The sequence below is a fragment of the Tursiops truncatus genome, chromosome 5 (genome assembly GCF_011762595.2).
Source record: "Tursiops truncatus isolate mTurTru1 chromosome 5, mTurTru1.mat.Y, whole genome shotgun sequence".
Taxonomy (NCBI): domain Eukaryota; kingdom Metazoa; phylum Chordata; class Mammalia; order Artiodactyla; family Delphinidae; genus Tursiops; species Tursiops truncatus.
The window spans coordinates 70,689,528-70,706,736 of NC_047038.1; the positions used below are offsets into that span (position 1 = coordinate 70,689,528).

At 38.3% G+C, this 17,209-nt stretch overlaps 1 protein-coding gene across 2 annotated transcripts in view; it reads right to left on the reverse strand.

Annotated features, from left to right (window-relative positions):
- TXK (TXK tyrosine kinase) overlaps nt 1-17,209 on the reverse strand; it is a 74,585-nt gene that overhangs the window by 28,221 nt on the left and 29,155 nt on the right. For both annotated transcript variants that reach the window (XM_073805230.1, XM_004316326.4), the window contains 4 exons: nt 12,116-12,195; nt 11,052-11,179; nt 6,425-6,499; nt 3,541-3,712 (listed from right to left, as the gene is read on the reverse strand). In XM_073805230.1, coding sequence (XP_073661331.1) covers nt 3,541-3,712; nt 6,425-6,499; nt 11,052-11,179; nt 12,116-12,195 — 455 coding nt within the window. The remainder of the gene's footprint in view (nt 1-3,540; nt 3,713-6,424; nt 6,500-11,051; nt 11,180-12,115; nt 12,196-17,209) is intronic.

Sequence of the window (17,209 nt, forward strand, 5' to 3'; positions counted from 1 at the left end):
CCATTCTGTCTTCCAGGTCACTTATCCGTTCTTCTGCCTCAGTTATTCTGCTATTGATTCCTTCTAGTGTATTTTTCATTTCAGTTATTGTATTGGTCATCTCTGTTTGTTTGTTCTTTAATTCTTCTAGGTGTTTGTTCTTTAATTCTTCTAGGTCTCTGTTAAACATTTCTTGGATCTTCTCAATCTTTGCCTCCATTCTTTTCCCGAGGTCCTTGATCATCTTCACTATCATTATTCTGAATCCTTTTTCTAGAAGGTTTCCTATCTCTACTTCATTTAGTTGTTTTTCTGGGGATTTATCTTGTTCCTTCATCTGGCACATAGCCCTCTGCCTTTTCATCTTGTCTATCTTTCTGTAAATGTGGTTTTTGTTCCACAGCCTGCAGGATTGTAGTTTTTCTTGCTTCTGCTGTCTGCCCTCTGGTGGATGAGGCTATCTAAGAGGCTTGTGCAAGTTTCCTGATGGGAGGCACTAGTGGTGGGTAGAGCTGGGTGTTGCTCTGGTGGGCAGAGCTCAGTAAAACTTTAATCTGCTTGTCTGCTGATGGGTGGGGCTGGGTTCCCTCCTTGTTGGTTGTCTGGCCTGAGGCGACCCAACACTGGAGCCTACCCAGCTCTTTTGTGGGGCTAATGGCGGACTCTGGGAAGGCTCACGCCAAGAAGTACTTCCCAGAACTTCTGCTGCCAGTGTCCTTGTCCTCATGGTGAGACACAGCCATCCCCCACCTCTGCAGGAGACCCTCCAACACTAGCAGGTAGGTCTGGTTCAGTCTCCTATGGGGTCACTGCTCCTTCCCCTGGGTTCCGATGCACACACTACTTTGTGTGTGCCCTCCAAGAGTGGAGTCTCTGTTTCCTCGAGTCCTGTCAAAGTCCTGCAATCAAATTCCTTCAAAATCTGATTCTCTAGGAATTCCTCCTCCTGTTGCCGGACCCCCAGGTTGGAAGCCTGACGTGGGGCTCAGAACCTTCTCTCCAGTGGGTGAACTTCTGTGGTATAAGTGCTCTCCAATTTGTGAGACACTCACCCAGCAGTTATGGGATTTGATTTTATTGTGATTGCGCCCTCCTACTGTCTCATTGTGGTTTCTCCTTTGCCTTTGGATGTGTGGTATCTTTTTCGGTGAGTTCCAGTGTCTTCCTGTAGACGACTGTTCAGCAGTCAGCAGTGATTCTGAGGCTCTCGCAAGAGGGAGTAAGCACACGTCCTTCTACTCCACTATCTTGGACCAATCTCTAAAATTGGGGTCTTAATAGAACCTACCTCATAGAAATGTGAGGATTCATTAACTCATTCAATAATCCACAAATATTTGTTGAACACCAACTACATGCTAGCTATTATTTTAAGCACTCACCCGGTTGTAGAAGAGAGATAAATAAGGTCCCATTATCATGGAGCTTACATTCTACTGGGGGAGAAACAAAACAAATACACGTGAAGCTTGGGAGTAGTGACAAGTGCTTTGATGGAACTAATACAAGGTGATACAACAGAAAGCATTTGGGGGTGGGACTGCCAATTAAACAGGGTAGACAGGGGAGATCTCCTGGTAGAGGTGACATTTAAGCTGTATGCTTACAAAAAGGAAGGTAATATGCCAAGCTGTATATTCTTGGCAGATAGAGCACAATGTATGTCAGCTATTTAACTTTTTAAAGATGAATGTATTTGCAAAAGGACATTAGAATGGGACTTTTCCTGCCTCGCTATCAAAAAATCAGGAAAAGGGCTTCCCTGGTGGCTCAGTGGTTGAGAGTCCGCCTGCCAATGCAGGGGACACGGGTTCGTGCCCCGGTCCGGGAAGATCCCACATGCCGCAGAGCGGCTGGGCCCGTGAGCCATGGCCGCTGAGCCTGTGCGTCTGGAGCCTGTGCTCCGCAACGGGAGACGCCACAACAGTGAGAGGCCTGCGTACTGAAAAAAAAAAAAAAAAAAATCAGGAGAAAAAAATCAACTGTGTTCAAACCCAAGAACACATTATGTCCATCTGAAATGACTTAAAAATAAGCATGTAGCCTCATTCCTGCCTCCATAAACTGCCAGGAACTATTTCTCTTCTCCACACTCCACTCAGACACTCAAGTAACCAGAGAGCAACAACCCAAACATTCAAATAAAAAGAACTGTACTTTATCAAAAGGGATCCTAACAATGTATTATGATATTTGAAGTAAAAGTGATACCTTTTCCCCAAAAGTTTAAATTGCCTTTACGAGATGCATATATTTATTTATTTGTTTGTTTATTTATTTATTTTAATTTTTGGCCGCGGCATGCGGGATCTTAGTTCCCCGACCAGGGATCAAACCTGTGCTCCCTGCCTTGGGCGTGTGGAATCTTAACCACTGGACTGCCAGGGAAGTCCCTAGATGCATATATTTAAACATCTCAGAAGGGGGATTTAAATTCTGATTCTTTCTTTTTGATAGGGATTCTAATATGACTTCAACTTTCCCTGAATCATATGTCTCCCCTTCGTTCTTTTCTTCTTGTACCTATTTAATCCAATACACAGGAATATAATTTTTGTCTATCCTTTAGATGTAGGAAAACCATGGTCTTATGCAGGCAGTATCAGGGAGCAAAGGCCAGTAGGGTAACCAAGGGGCACAAAAACATCTTTGAGAAACTGATACCACTGGTAAGTTGTGTTTATCATTAACTTCTCTCAGAATTCATTTTATTCTAAGTGGATGGAAAGAATATTTTGATAGTACTTGGAGTATGGGTTGAGAGCCCCAAGAGACACATTGCTCTGCCTTCAAATAATGGATCAAGTTAATCACCACTGGTTTTGGGGGGTTTGCTTTTGTTTTTGTCAACTGGGGTCTGCAAATTTGGAAGAGAACTAAATCGCTTTGGATAATAAAACAGAATCTAGGTAATGCCACCTGCGGTCTTCCTTTTTTACCACATTGCTCTTCCTCTAAGTAAATGTTCAATAAGTACTTAAAGAATATTGATTTGAATTGTGCCAAATTATTGGCCTATCCTGGTCCAGCCCAGGTTACTGACATAAACCATAGCCACAGGTTCGACTGAGGCAAAAGGCTGAATCTGGGAAATTCCAGAAGCTAAGAGCAGCGTCCAATGATCTGCAAAGAGCCACTTCTGTTAGACCTCATGATTCTTGAATTCTCTGAAAGCAAATAGTATATCCTTATATTACTATTTAGACAAAATCAAGATTTTTGCTTCTGGGAAAAGGAAAAAAAATGTAGTCATTAAGCACCTATTATTGAGCTGAAAAGAACACATCTACTTGTCATTTTCATACATTATCTCATTCAATTCACACACTGATCCAGTGAGTGAGGTATTGTTATCCCCATTTTACAGGTGAGGAAATTGAGGCTTAGAAAAGTGAAATAACTCACCCAGGTCACACAGAGGTCAAATAATTTGCCCAGGTCCCACAACTAGTTTGGGCAGAGTTGTGACACAAATCCAGATGTGACTGACTCCAAAATCTGTGTTCTTTCCATGACACCAGGATGTTGCACGATACTTATCTGGGTATTGTATGTACTTACATCATCACTTTAGCCTCTTCAATGAAATCCTCTTCAGACATGGAGCCTTCATTGATGGCCTTGATAGCTACCTGGACATGTGCTCGCCATTGGCCTAAATAGACCACCCCAAACTGGCCGCTTCCAATCTCCTTTACAAAAGCCAACTCAGATGGATCTATCTCCCACTTTTCTGGAAAAGTAAAACATGCACATTACAAATAAGGAAAAACATGTTAAATTTTTAGAGCTAGAAAAGATTTAGGAATTTTCTTGACCTATTCTCTTCTTTTTCAGAGAGGTTTAAAAAATTTATAAATGAGTGGAAAGGACCTGTAACCATTTTTAATACTCTTATTGTGGCTTAAAAGTATAATTCCAGAATTCAAGTATAAAAATACAAACCTCACTTACTTGGAGAGGAATTATGGATATCAAAACATGCTTTCTCTTTCCAGAGAGACCCAGGATGAAACAGTTCTGTGCCTTTCTAAACTAAACCTGCCAAAACCAGACCTGGAGCCTAAATATTTATGTCCCCAGTCTGTTTTTATCCTGGTGAGTAAACTTGTGAGATTAGATAAAATTTGGGGTCCCCCATCTCAGTTTCTATTATTGTTTCTTTGCCCACTTCCACCCCTAAAGGGCTTTCCTGCCCTTTCTCCTTTGCGAAAAGTCTAATCAATTCACCTGATAAATATTTTCAATATTAAGATTCTAACCCATATCTAAGTGTACGTTTGAAATGATGCTTGCATTACTGAATATTTCTCACTCCACAGAAGTAAATCAAGAAAAAAAGAACTGTTTTTAAAATAACCCTTTGGAAAACTGAGAATTAAATCTTAACTTTTTAGTAACCACTTTTATACAGCAACACCACCATCTGCTGGAACTTTAAAATAATGCATTTAAAAGAATTGTAATGGCCAGTGACCCCTTGTACCACCAGGCTTTGCAAGGGACTCCCCTTCCCAATAGTAGGTGTGTTTTTAAAATAACATGGGAGAATATATTCATGACCTTGGGACTGACATAGATTTATTCAACAGAATATAACTACAAAGGAGAATACTGATAGATTAAATTTCATAAAAATCCTATTTATCAAATACACCCCATTAAGAAAATGAAAAAGTAAGTCACAGACGGGGAGAAAATATTTCTTAAAACATATAACCAACAAAGAATTCCTATTCAAAGTAAGAATAAATCGATTAGGAAAAGGCAGATAATCCTATTCTCTAAGGGTTAAAAATAACTTGAATAGTATATTCTGTCACAAAAGAGAATGTCCAAATGGTCACTGAACCTATGAGAAGTTGATCAACATAATTAGTCATCAGGGAAATGCATATTTAAACCAAAATGAGATACCACTACACATGCACCAGATTGGCTAAAATGAAAACAGAAACCAAACCAAACAAAAACCACAAGAATACCAAATACTGGCAAGGGCAAAGATGTGGAACAGCTGAGACGTCCATACACTCTTCATTAAAGTATAATCTGGTATAAATTCTTTAGAAAACTGACTAAATCTGAGTATGTTCATACTCTACGACCCAGCAATGCTACTTTTAAGTATATATCCATCATTGTCGGGGCATATGTGTGTGTTAAACGTTATCAAAAGGCATACAAGAATGTTCCTAATAATATTATTTAGAAAAGCCAAAAACTGGTTAGAACCCAAAAGGCTATCTGAAGAAGGATGGGCAAATCCATTGCGGTGTAGTCATGCAACGTAGCAGTTCACCGCAATGCAGGTGGACCAACCACACCCAGCATGGTGGGTGAATTCACATGTGGAAGGATGGAAGAAAGAAGCCAGACGTGGATGCCCGGTGTCCAATTTCATTTATATAAGGTAGTCAAAACCAGACAACATTACTCAGGCTCTAGACTTACGAACTGTGCACTCTTCTGGATATTGAAAAATTGAAAAGTTTATTTTTTAATTAAAAACGACCATGTTTGGGCTTCCCTGGTGGCGCAGTGGTTGAGAGTCCGCCTGCCGATGCAGGGGACATGGGTTCGTGCCCCGGTCCGGGAAGATCCTACATGCCATGGAGCGGCTGGGCCCGTGAGCCATGGCCGCTGAGCCTGCGCGTCCGGAGCCTGTGCTCCGCAGCGGGAGGGACCACAACAGTGAGAGGCCCGCATACCACAAAAAAAACAAAAAAAAAACGACCATGTTTAACTTAGATAAATGGCTAATGATAGAATTTTTTAAACATATAGTATTTATGGGGCAGAGGAATAATCTAGGCACCCATAACACCCTGAAATCACCTTTCCAGCCCAATTCACAGCGACCCTGAGTCCTGCTTATCTGCTACACAATAATTGTGTTATCTTTTTTTTTCAGTATATTCTGAGTCCCCCTAATGAGATAAATTTAAGGAAATAAAGTATCAACAAATTAGAAAGCGGGATTCTTTGGCTCTTATTTATTCTCACAGATTTGCAACTATCACATTCACTAGAAAATAGTTCAAATCAAACTTGGTCCAAGTTCTATTCGAAAAAGGTGACAAGGACACTTTTAGCAACTCATTTTAGCAGGTTCTCTTGGGGAGAAGTCATTTCCCAGCCACCCACATAACCAGAGAGCAACAACCCAAACGTTCAAATAAAAAGAACTGGAATTTATCAAAAGGGTTCCAAATAATGTATAATGAAATTTGAAGTAAAAGTGAAACATTTTCCCCCAAAGTTTAAATGCCCTTAGGAGCTGCATATATTTAAACATCTCAGAAGGGAGATTTAAACTTTGAGGAGAAATGTAGCTAGACAGGCTCTACCTCAAAAGAGCTGAGAATTTAAAGAACACAGAGGGAACTTGGGATAGGCTCTTCACTGGATTTGATTTTTACTTGAGCACATGTGCATACTTTACCATAGCTAAAACCAGCTGTGGCCGGCAAGCAACTGCCCATCAGCCCAACTGGGTGGCGGAGACGGGACATGAGCCCTGGGGAGAAAAAAAGTCAGCATTTCAGTCCTAGTTACTAGCACAAAAGAAAAAGCCAAATATACTAGAATATAGTGCTATTCCTTAAATAGATCAGGCAAAAAAGCATTCTACAGTTAGTCTGTTTGCTTATTTTTCCCATTAGAAAAACACCTTTCGCAAAATAATATATGCTCATTGAACAGAAACTAAAGAATCCAAGAAAACACAAAGATGAAATAAAGGTCCCTTACAAAATCTTAGTATCCAGAGATACACTGTTATCACTTTGGTGAACATTTTCTCAAAAATTTCCTTATGCGTGTTTGAAACATCTGATATGTTTCACAGCAATGTAAATGTTTTGCTCCAAGATTTTTACACTCAAAATGTAATTGACATGTGTCAATGACTATAAATAGACGTTAATATTATTTCCAAGATTTCACTATTGTAAAATATGCTGTATATTTTTGAACATATATCTGTATGTACCTCTCAAATTATTGCCTCAGGCATAAATTTCTTAAAATGTGACTTCATGATCAAAGAGTGTCTAGAAAGTTTGTACTAATTCATTCAACCACCAACAGTGTCTAAGTGTACCCATTTCCCCATCCTCCTCTTGAGAGTAGTTTATTATTATTTTTTAATAGCATGGTAGAGTAATGAGACTTCTTTTGATTGGGTCCACATGTAGTATTCCATAGAGTCAATTTCAGTTTTTGTTCAACAAACATTTATTATTTATTTCTTCAACTCACATTTCTTGAAAGACTGCTTTGTGCCAAGCATTATCTACATGGTGGGAGACAGCAGTGAGTAAGACAGCGATGGTCCCTACTCTCATGAAGCTTACATTCAAGTGGGAACAGAGAAGATAAAGAAGTACATGCACACACAAGAAGAAGCAGATGATGAGTCGATGAAGCAGATGAAGTAGAGTGGATGAAATACAGCTTCTTTAGAATGAGTGCCCACAGAAGGCCTTTCTGACAAGATGACAGCTATGCTGACATTCATGGATGAGTAGCCATCCTACAAGGATCAGAAGGAACAGCATTCCAGGCAGATGGAACAGCATGTGCAAAGGCTGGAAGACAGGAACAAACTTGGTCAACATAAGAACAGAAAGCAGCATTATTAAGTGCCCAATGTGTGTAAGACACTTCTCTAAGTAGATCCCAAAGATTCCAGAGGACCAAAGATGAAGAAAATGAGGACTCTACACACAGGGGCTCCATCTCAGTGAGGGAAGACAGGCAGAGAGAGGCAATTTCAATGTAAAAGGAGTAAGTTCTGTGATGAAGATACGCAAGGTGCTCTGGGACACAGAGGAAGAGCACCTCGCACATTGTTGGATTCAAAGAAGTCTTCTGTCAGGAGATGATACCTGAGATGGATCTGACAAAAGGAGTCCACATTGTAGGCAGAGGTAGTAGCATAAGATGATATTGATACTTAGAGGTATGATGCAGGAAGAGCTATTTGAGCAAAGAGTGAGAGGTAGAAGGGGCAAGAAATTATACATGAGAGGTAGGTTATATTCTGGTTGTGGTCAAGGCCTTGTATGCTTTGCAAAGGAGCATTACATCTTCCTGCAGGTGGGAGGGAGCCATTGAAAGATCCTAAATAAGGGAGTGGTGTAGTCAGATTTACATTTTGATACATCCTTCTGGCACCAGTATAGAGGATGGATGAGGGGAAGTCAACCTTGAAGGCGACAAGACCAGTGAAGAGGCCACTGTAATTATCTAAGTGAACAATGATTAGGGCAGTACACAGGGAGAGGCAGGGACCTACATGAGACATATATAGGATATGAAATTCATCGCACTTGATAATTAATCAGAAGTGCAAGGAGAATGGATGTATCTATTCTGACTTCCATGTTTCCAGCCCCTGTAATTGGCAAGATGATGATACAATTATCTGATGATGATACACCAGGAAGAGTAAATTTGGAAGGAAAGTAGTAGTATAAGATGAAGAGTTCCATTTCCTCATTGAAGTTCAGGGCATGTGGGATTGCAGGTATCTGTGTCTACCAGGCAGGAGAATCATGCAACTGAAGTATAGTTGATGTACAATATTATGTAAGTTACAGGTGTAGTGTAGTGTTTCGTAATTTTTAAAGATTGTACTCCATTCATAGTTATTATAAAATATTGGCTATATTCTCTGTGTTGTACAATATATCCTTGTAACTTATTTTATACATAATAGTTTGTACCCCTTAGACTTCAATTTTCTTAATGAAGTAGATGGTTAGGCAATTTACTCATGGGCAGTGGATAATACTAGAAAGGGGGTCTTGAGGAGAATGGTAGAAGTTTGAACAGAAAACAGGAAAGGATGCTTACCAGTGACTCTGAAGACCTAGTTGGGGTTAGAGCCCTCATGAAGTTGGGACTCTAAACACATGATCAAAATAAAGAACATAATAGGAATTTCCTTAAGACCCTAACACCTTCCTCTAACTTCAAAGTTTTTGTTTGCCAAATGTTTTTATTCTGTGAATTACTACCAGTGGTTTAGTGATGGTTTGTCTCTCTGATAGAAAAAAAAAAGTCTGTCACTCTCTTTGCATTGTCCTTACTTCTGGTAAAGAGATGGACTGTCATGAGCTAGATTGATCAGAAGTCAAAAACTAGACGGGATAGTCATGGGTTTCAATTCACAGCCTCATCTGGATCCTCCAATGATCTAAGTTGCCTCTTTCTGGAGGAGATGACAGTCATTAAACGCAGACCCTGGAGTCAGTAGGTTCTACGGCTCCAATGGTTTCAAAGATTTCTGTGAATTCAAATCTCAGTGCAAATACTTATTAACTGTGTGCCTTGAGCACAACTCATGCCTCAGTTTCCTCTTCTGTAAGATAGAGACATCAACAGCATCTACCTCATGGATTTCTCTGAAGATTAAATAAATAAATATACATAAAATAGGGTCTGGTCCAAAGTAAGTCTTCAGTAAATATCAACTATTTCTGAGTCCCATGCCTTTCCTCTTATCATCCTTCTTTCTCTTTGTCTTATCTCTTTTCTACTTTCTTTTCTCCCTAATAAACAGCCACCGTAGTTAGAAGTTCTCAAACCCTGTTTTTCTTTCTTTTATTGTTTGATCTAGCTTTAATTTTAAAAGTTATCTGTGTGGTATTTCTCACATTATAAGAATAATTTATATACATTGTAATTTTTTAAAACCCTAGCATAATCTACAAAGCAGAAAATAAGTTTCCCTTACCCCCAGTCTCATTCCCCAGAGGTAAACATTAACAGCTTGTAGTCTGTTATGATCTTATTAGTTTAAAAATTATTACCTAAACTGTAACAGGATTTTTCTATGTATGCACGTATTTCTATATATTTACTTTTCAAAAGTAAGACTATAAATATACTGTTTTGCACCTTTTTTTCTTTACTAAGCAACTTATCGCTAACATCTTTTCAGGTCAGCACATCCTGATCTGTCTCGGTATTTTTTTTTAACGTCACCACCACCACCACTCTGTTTCTTAAATTTTTTCTTTGAAGGAAGGGGAAAGAAGAGCGTGACGAAGAAAACTCCTGATTCTAAGGGTTTCTATCTCTAGCCACAAATATGTCCTCACTGGCCCCACTCAGACATGTTGCCACTTCCTCTCTAACCAAACGCCCAGTGACCATCAGGAATACCCAGGTGGACTCACTCCATAAGAGAATAAAAACTTCCTTGGATTTATTCCTGATATTTAGAACCAGTGTAATGGAAAAGTGGCCGCTTTCCAAAAGGGATTTGTTTGGGCATCACAACTTTTCATGAGAAAAATCTAAAAAAAGTACTGCATGTCAAGAAGTCAAAAGAATATGGAAGTTACAGTGGGTTCCGAATTCTATAACACTGAGGTAAGGAGATTCCCCCCATAGGCTCAGAGTAGTCCAGTACAGGTTGGACGAGGGCTGAAGACCAGAGCTGTGGTTGTAATCGTGGTGGAACTTTCTGGAATTCTATATCTTTCCATAGATGATAGGTTTGCAAAAATAGCCATTATTGCAAATTACAGCTGGGAGGGAAAGGGGGTTAAATATGCCTCTGGTATATTCAAGTCAAATTGTAACTGTGTAAGGCTGTGTCCTGTGTAAAACATTTTCTGTTTTCCATACAAGAAAGAACAGACAATGAGACATTTAAGGGTAATTTTCTATTGCAACTTTCTAAAGTTAAGAGCAAATTTAGAGGGGTAAAGAGAAAGAAGAATGAGCCTTTAGGACATTTGAAATTTTATTACATTTAGCTCCATGTAAATTTCAAGAACAGATGCGTAATGACTAAATGGCCTTTTGCTTCCTTGTCATCTATCATTTTTCTAACCTGGCAGAAATGTAAAAAAAAATCAACCTACCTCTTGCCATCTGACTAGAAAAAACAAAAACGCATCAATGAGGAGGAGAATTGCACAGAAGACAGGTTGTATTTCGACTCTTAAACATTTCTACAGGGATATTTGGTCCTGTTAAGTGTCTGACCAGAGATACATTGCCTCTCTGGGGCCTGGCTCCCCGACTCTCCCAGCCTGAAGTTTCTGACTTACCAGCTGCGTTGTGCTGGTGATACCAGATCAACTCGGGGATTGATTGAAAGAGGTGTCTTTCAGTCACGTACCACTGTCCTGAGTCCTTCCTTTTAATCTGATAATGTTTGATGGTAGCCTCCATACTTCTACAATCAGTAAAATGTGAGTTCATAAACAAGCAAAAGACCACGATGGAACCAAGTCAATCATTAAGCAACAGGACTCCACCTCTAAAACTCATATCCTAGTAACACTACACACTGAAGAGCAGATAGGATTAAATTCAACAGGTGCAACCCCAGCCCAGGAAAATTCCTCAGCTATGGTACTGGGGTCTTAGATTCAAACATAACTTCAGCGAAAGTTGTCTAGGTGACAAGTCTAGTGTCCAAAAATGTACAGCTCGTAATGGACACTTATGAGCATTTATTGAATCAAGTATCAGTTCAATGAATGAATAAATGCACTTGAGAGATGTGAGACAAAGGAGGGAGGAAAACCAGTATCGGGCGTATTGATGAGCAGGTTTGCTATGGGCAGCTGGGGCTTAATCCCTCTAGGAAGAGATGAGAGTCTGTGGAACATACCTCAGAGTCTTCCCACTAAAGTGCAAAGGAGCTGAAGGGCTTATCCTCCACTCCTCATGGTTGGAGGGTCACCTAGGAAGCTAACTCTCAGGTATTTCCAGTCCACCCCTGGGGACCACAAGAACCCGCAGCCAGAGAACATCCTCAGGCAGAAAGAAACAGGAAGCTTTCTGAGTACAAGAGAGCTCTCTGCAGGGTAACCCAGGGGTAAACCAAGGTGAGGAGAGAATCGCACCAGCAGTGTCTTCTACAACTAATCAAATCTCCTTACTTGATGCTTGAGAAAAGGAGATGAGAGAGTTTAAGTAACTTATCCAATGTCACATGCAGAGCTCGTTAGGGGATAAAATTTGAACCAATTAGTTGTCCCAAGTTCCAGGCCAGCAATTTTCTATGTTAGGCTCTCACTTACATTCTCTATGTGATGGTATCTCCATAACAATGACTGTCCCAGGGATTGCTATTTCTAGAGAGATCAAAATCACAACTGCTTACCTCCCAGCTCTTATAAACACAGAAATGGTGTAGCATCCCAAATGTCTTGAATCTCTGACAATAAATGCACCTTCTTTAGACTGCAAAACAATTCATTCATTGTACAAGTTTATTCCTTATTAGGAAGAAAGACAAACATCTCAATAATGAAAACCAAAGCTATACTGACTTACTATAAAAGGATGATACTGTTTTTACAAGTACACACAATGTTATCTCTTAAACCCTTTATAGACTTAAATGTCATAACTATAAAATAAAATATAATTGGGACAAGAATTTGCAATGCATGAGTATTTTAAAACTTTGCTCCTGATTTTTCTAAGAATTCTGCATTTGACAGCCTTGTGCCCCACCATTTAGTTATTTTTCTTCTACTGATCAAGATAATAGATAAAAATAGCTGATGAATAAGAAGAACTCTGAGACAGACTGACAGGATTGTTCTTTAGAGGAAAAGAAACAACATGGTAAGTGGGGGTGAAGGAGGCAGAGAGGAATACATCTGGGAAGATGAGGAATGGAAAGAGAGACCAGAGCTCATGATATGGTTGGAAGGAGAATAGACTTGGGAGAGTCTGGAGAGAAGAGCGAGGACAGCCATTCTGCTTGCTCTAGGGGTACAGGAGAGGCAGAAGGAGAAATGGCAGGAGGGAAGAATATTATAGTAAGTTTGATGGTACATTATCAATTGGAGCCCCATGGACATTCTTTGGGAAACTCCACTAAAGCTGAAAATTGCTTTCAAATAAGCTTAAAGTTGACTGTTTGGTTTAGTTTGATACCGTAAAAAAAGTTTTCCCCTTATTAAGTGTGCTTACACTCATGAAGAGGAAAATATCTCAGAATCTTGGCAGACCTGTGAAAGCTTACACTTATCAAGTGCTAGTGGGTTGCTTGAGAACTGCACAATCCAAACAGCATGATGTGACTCCTCAAGATGAACATAATACATCTTCTCCTTCTCTTTCCAGACGCTTACCAAGAAACAAGCCTCATTTTCTGGTCAAATTTTTTAACCAATAGAAAAGAATAGAGAGCCCAGAAATAAACCCACGCTTATATGGTCAAATAGTCTGTGACAAAAAAAGACAAGAATATACAATGGGAAAAAGACAGCCTTTTCAATAAATTGCAATGGGAAAACTGGACAGCTACATGCAAAAGAATCAAACTGGGTTACTTTCTCACACCATATACCAGAATAAACTCAAAATGGATTAAAGACTTAAATGTAAGACCTGAAACCATAAAAGTCCTAGAAGAAAACACAGGCAGTATGCTCTCTGACATCGGTCTTAACAACATTTTTTTGGATTTGTCTCCTCGGGCAAGGGGAACAAAAGCAAAAATAAACAAATAGGACTACATTAAACTACAAAGCTTCTGCACAGTGAAGGAAACTATCAACAAAATGAAAAGGCAGCCTACTGAATGGGAGTAGATGTTTACAAAAGATATATCTGAAGAGGGGTTAGTGTCTAAAATACACAAAGAACTCATACAACTCAACATCAAAAAACAAACAATTCTATTTAAAAATGGGCAGAGGACCTGAATAGACATTTTTCCACAGAAGATATACAACAGACCCATGAAAAGATGCTCAACATCACTAATCATCAGGAAAATGCAAATCAAAACCACAATGAGATATCACCTCACACCTGTAAGAATGGCTGTCATCAAAAAGACAACAAATAACAAGTGTTGGCAAGGATGTGGAGAAAAGAGAACACTTGTGTACTATTGGCGGAATTATAAATTGGTGCAACCACTATGGAAAATAGTATGTAGATTCCTCAAAAAATTTAAAATAGAACTACCATATGATTCAGCAATTCTACTTCTGGATATTTACCTAAAGAAAACGAAAGCACTAGTTTGAAAGGATATATGCACCCCAATGTTCATAGCAGCACTATTTGCAATAGCCAAGATATGGAAGCAACCTAAGTGTCCATCAACAGACGAATGGATAAAGAAGATGTGGTACATATATATACAATGGAATATTACTTAGCCATAAAAAAAGAACGAGATCTTGCGATTTGTGACATGGGTGGACCTAGAGGGTGTTATGCTAAGTGAAATAAGCCAGACAGAGAAGGACAAATACCATATGATGTCACCTATATGTGGAATCTAAAAAGCAAAGCAAACAAGCCAACAAAAGAAAAACAGACTCAGATACAGAGAACAAAAGGGTGGTTGCCAGATGGGAGGGGGTTGGGAGGGGGCAGGAAATAGGTGAAGGGGACTGCATTACAAACCTCCAGTTATAAAATAAATAAGCCACAGGGATGTAATATACAACATAAGAAATACGGTCAATAATACTGTAATAACTTTGTAAAGGGACAGATGGTGACTTAACAGTGATCATTTCATAATGTATGCAAATATCATATCACTATGCAGTACACCTGAAACTAATACAATATTGTGTGTCAACCATATTTCAATTAAGAAAGGAAATTCAAATTCAAATGAAAAAATCTAGAAATTAATAAGGAAACACTACATATCAGGACCTCTGTTATATCGGTCAGGCAATACTCAGAAATAAATTCACAGTCTCATTATTTATATCAATAAATGAAAGGAATACAAAATAAACAGATCCAACTCAAGAAGTTAGGTTAAGAATTATAAAATAAACCCAAGTAAAGTAGAAGAAAAGATCTAGAGACTGTCATATAGAATGAAGTAAGTCAGAAAGAGAAAAACAAATATCATATATTAACGCATGTATGTGGAACCTAGAAAAATGGTACAGATGAACCAGTTTGCAGGGAAGAAGTTGAGACACAGATGTAGAGAACAAACGTATGGACACCAAGAGGGGAAAACCACAGTGGGGTGGGAGTGGTGGTGTGCTGAATTGGGCGATTGGGATTGACATGTATACACTGCTGTGTATAAAATTGATGACTGATAAGAACCTGCAATACAAAAAAAAAAAAAAAAAAACTAATACTAATCTTTCTTTGGGTTATTTGTATGGAAATATGTTAATATAAATGTTTCAGACATTACATGAAATTTCTAAAAATCTTATATGTTCTGACATAACGATATAAGTCATAATTCTAGTTATTACTTTAAAATGTATATCTCAGAAATAACTAAATTTCCTTATCAATTGCATTATTATAAAAAAAATAAAGACAAAAGCAGAAAATAATAAATTATAAAAACAAAAATATAATACAGCAAGTAATTAAATTCAAAGTCTGGTTGCCTAGGGAAAAAAAATAAAATAGATAAACTACTACTTAACCTAATCAATAAATAATGGGGTGAATCTATTAAAAAATAAGTCACAAGCATCCAGAAAAAAATTAAAGAATCTTCTTGACTCTATAAAGTACATTTGAAAACTTGAATAAAATGGGTAATTAGCTAGCAAAACATAAAATTTATCAAAATTGATTCCAGAAAAGCTAGAAATCTTACTGGACCAATTGAATTGAAACACGGATAAGGTTTTAAAAGAGCTACGACATTAAAAAGCACCATAGTTACACATTGTGATGTTACTAAATCTTAAAGAAATGATAGATCAATTAAATAATTCCAGAGCATATGAAAGAAGAAAAACTTCTAAATTATACAAAGTGGTTTAACATCCATACCAACAACACAGCAAAGATTGTGTATAAAAGGGAAAACAACTAACCAGTCCTCACTTATATCAATGCAAAACTCCTAACTAGGGGCTACCCTGGTGGCGCAGTGGTTGAGAGTCCACCTGCCAATGCAGGGGACGCAGGTTCGTGCCCCGGTCCGGGAGGATCCCACATGCCGCAGAGCGGCTGGGCCCGTGAGCCATGGCCGCTGGGCCTGCGCATCCGGAGCCTGTGCTCCACAACGGGAGAGGCCACAACAGTGAGAGGCCCACGTACCGCAAAAAAAAAAAAAAAAAATCCTAACTAAATGTTAACAAACTGAATCCAGTAGCACAATAAAAGAATAATACACCATGACCAAGAGGGATTACATACAAGAATGCACGAGTAATTTAATATTAGGGATTTTATTAATATGATTCATCATTTAATAGATCTGAGGAGAAAAATCTCATCCAACAACTCCATAGATGTTGAAGAAGCATTTGACAATTTCAACTTATATTATCAGGATTTTCTTATTTTTTATAAAATGGTAATATATGTGTACTTCTTTAACACAATAGCCCTTATTTACTTTAGTCCCAAGTCCAGCATCATGTTTTATGTAGAAATCATTCTAACTAAAACCAGGAAAAAAGAAATACTCACTGTCAGCCCTGGTACTTAATTTTGTTCTGAGATACTAGCCAGTGCAATTAAATGAGGCAGAAATTAGCAACACTGATTTAAAATTATAAAAGAGGGTTGAAATAATCACTGTTTGTTGCTGATAAGATTACATACCTGAAACCCAAGAGAACTGCCTGAAAAATTTTTTGAATTCATCTAAGTCATCAGTTACAAACTAATTCACAGAAATCAAGAGCTTTCAAAAGTAAAAAATAACAAGATAAGCCCATTTATAATAGCAACAAGAAGATAAAATACCTTAAAATAAACTTAAAAATCCATGTGCAAGGGCTAAATGAAGAAAACCTTAAAATGCTCCTGAAAAATACAAAAGTATTTGCTTTTTCTTATTAGGTCTTAACTCCATCTAAGATCTGTTTTTGCTTGATGTAGGGATCTAATTTTAATTTTTTCTATATGAGTAATTAATATATGGGTCCTGGAACAAATTGGTCCCTAAACCCCACTGATCTGTAATGCATGAACAATTTTCTCTAAATTAATCTGTAAATTTAATGCAACCAACAGGAAAGTTTTTTAAATGAGGCAAAGTAATTCTGAAGTTCATATGGACAAAATATGTGTCTCCAGAATGTTTCTAAAAAAGAAGAAAGGAGGCTAGCCACACCAGAGAAAGCTTCAGTGGTTAAAACATTATAAGGGCAGAACATGAATAGACAGGCTGATCAATGAAACCATGCAGTAAGTCCAGACACAGTTTTTTGTGTTTATGATGAAAGTGGCATCTCAAATCAATACAGACAAGAAGGACACTTGGTAAAGAAAAAAA